At 30.1% G+C, this 1,549-nt stretch overlaps 1 protein-coding gene across 1 annotated transcript; it reads right to left on the reverse strand.

Moving 5' to 3' along the window:
- LOC107642190 (ribonuclease S-7-like) lies at window positions 582-1,543 on the reverse strand. Its single transcript, XM_016345492.2, has 2 exons — window positions 1,203-1,543; window positions 582-1,111 (listed from the first exon to the last, which is right to left on the reverse strand). The coding sequence occupies exons 1-2, from the start codon at window positions 1,458-1,460 to the stop codon at window positions 647-649; spliced, it is 723 nt and encodes a 240-aa protein (XP_016200978.1). The 5' UTR covers window positions 1,461-1,543; the 3' UTR covers window positions 582-646.

Raw genomic sequence — 1,549 nt, forward strand, 5'->3', positions numbered from 1 at the left:
ATTTTCTTCTTTTATTTTCCTTCTCTTTTAAGGAAATTATAAATTATAAATATGAAAAGGATTGAGAAATTTGGTACATAATTTTTTTGGTCTAAACTGTCTTTTATTTCTATGAAATAAAATACTTATTATTTTGATTAATTTCATATGTATTACTATTACTATAATATACATTTAATAAATTTTAATAACGATACATGATACATATACAACTTGTTATAATAAGAACATAACATCTTTGATTCTTAACAATTCTCACATGTTTTTTTTAGTATATTTTTGTGTCTAACATTTTTTAAATTGTATAAAAAAATTGTAATAGTTAATATGATTGAATTTTATTTTGAATGTTTAAAATAAGTTTTAATTATAATAAAGAAATTTCAGATAATCAAAAAGAGAATAAGAAGAAAAAGAATACAAATCACGCCTAAAGAGCATAGATCAATTGAATACAAGCATATTTATTTATAGGGAATGAATATTGATCCTAATTTTTCACACTTAATAATAATAATAATAATATTTGGATTCAAACAGACATTACACAGATCAACTGAATACAAGCATATTTTTTTATGGGAAATCAATAATTGATCTCAATTTTTCACACATAATAATAATAATATTTGGATTCAAACAAACATTACACAGGTATTATAATGGAATTGGAATTTGTTTTGCATAACTTAACACCTGGGGATCTATTAATAGGACATCGAATATATCCTGCTAAATTAGCATCAAGGCAGAGACGAATCTCGGACAATAACACATCACTCTGATCTTGGTCGCACACAAGTTCGGGTTCAACTTGATTAGTCTTGGTCTTTTTTGTTGCCAAAATTTTTTTTATTGCATTGACAATGTCAATGCGACTATAAGTTTGAGTTCCATCTGGAATTATTCCAACATTCTTAAATTCGGCTAGAATGTCCAAATTATTTGTAATAGATACAGCCTCTCCAAAATATTTAGATTGAGCAAACCTTTCAGCGCTACACGATCCGTGTTTTTCCCATTGCTCCGTCCAAAAATCCATATTCGATTTTCGTGGTTGTAGACTTGGCCAATAATGGTCTAAGCGTAACTGACGTTGCAATGTCGCTGTCTACGAAAATAAATCATAAAAATAATTAATAATTAATTTATTATGTAACAAGATAAATGAAAATAGATAAAAGTCTAATTAATTAACTCACCATCAAATTTTGGTCAAAATGATACTCCGGCTTTTTATCAGCACAATTTTCTGGCCAAGGAAGCGAGAAATTTGTAGGCCAAAGACCGTGTATTGTGAAATGCTGTGGGAGGTTTGTCATCATCCTTCCAGGTGCACGGATACGAGTAAAGGTTGTTGGCCAAACAAGGGCAAGTTTAAAATATTCATAAGAGGCATTCGTGAGATGAACCGAGGATGCAAGCAGGATAACGTGAAAAACAATGAAAAGTGAGTTCATATTGGAAGTTTAGAAAGTTTAGAGGGTTTTGGAGGGAAGGGAGCGAGTTGCAGAAAGCGATGGTTGTTCTCCTCCCTCCCTCCCTCCCT

Source organism: Arachis ipaensis, chromosome B05 (genome assembly GCF_000816755.2).
Source record: "Arachis ipaensis cultivar K30076 chromosome B05, Araip1.1, whole genome shotgun sequence".
Taxonomy (NCBI): domain Eukaryota; kingdom Viridiplantae; phylum Streptophyta; class Magnoliopsida; order Fabales; family Fabaceae; genus Arachis; species Arachis ipaensis.

Coding starts and splice junctions, on each gene's coding strand:
- LOC107642190 (XM_016345492.2), bottom strand. CDS start 1,460: ATGAACTCACTTTTCATTGTTTTTCACGTTATCCTGCTTGCATCCTCG. Junction 1,112..1,202: donor ATTTTGACCAAAATTTGATG/GTGAGTTAATTA, acceptor TTATTTTCGTAG/ACAGCGACATTGCAACGTCA.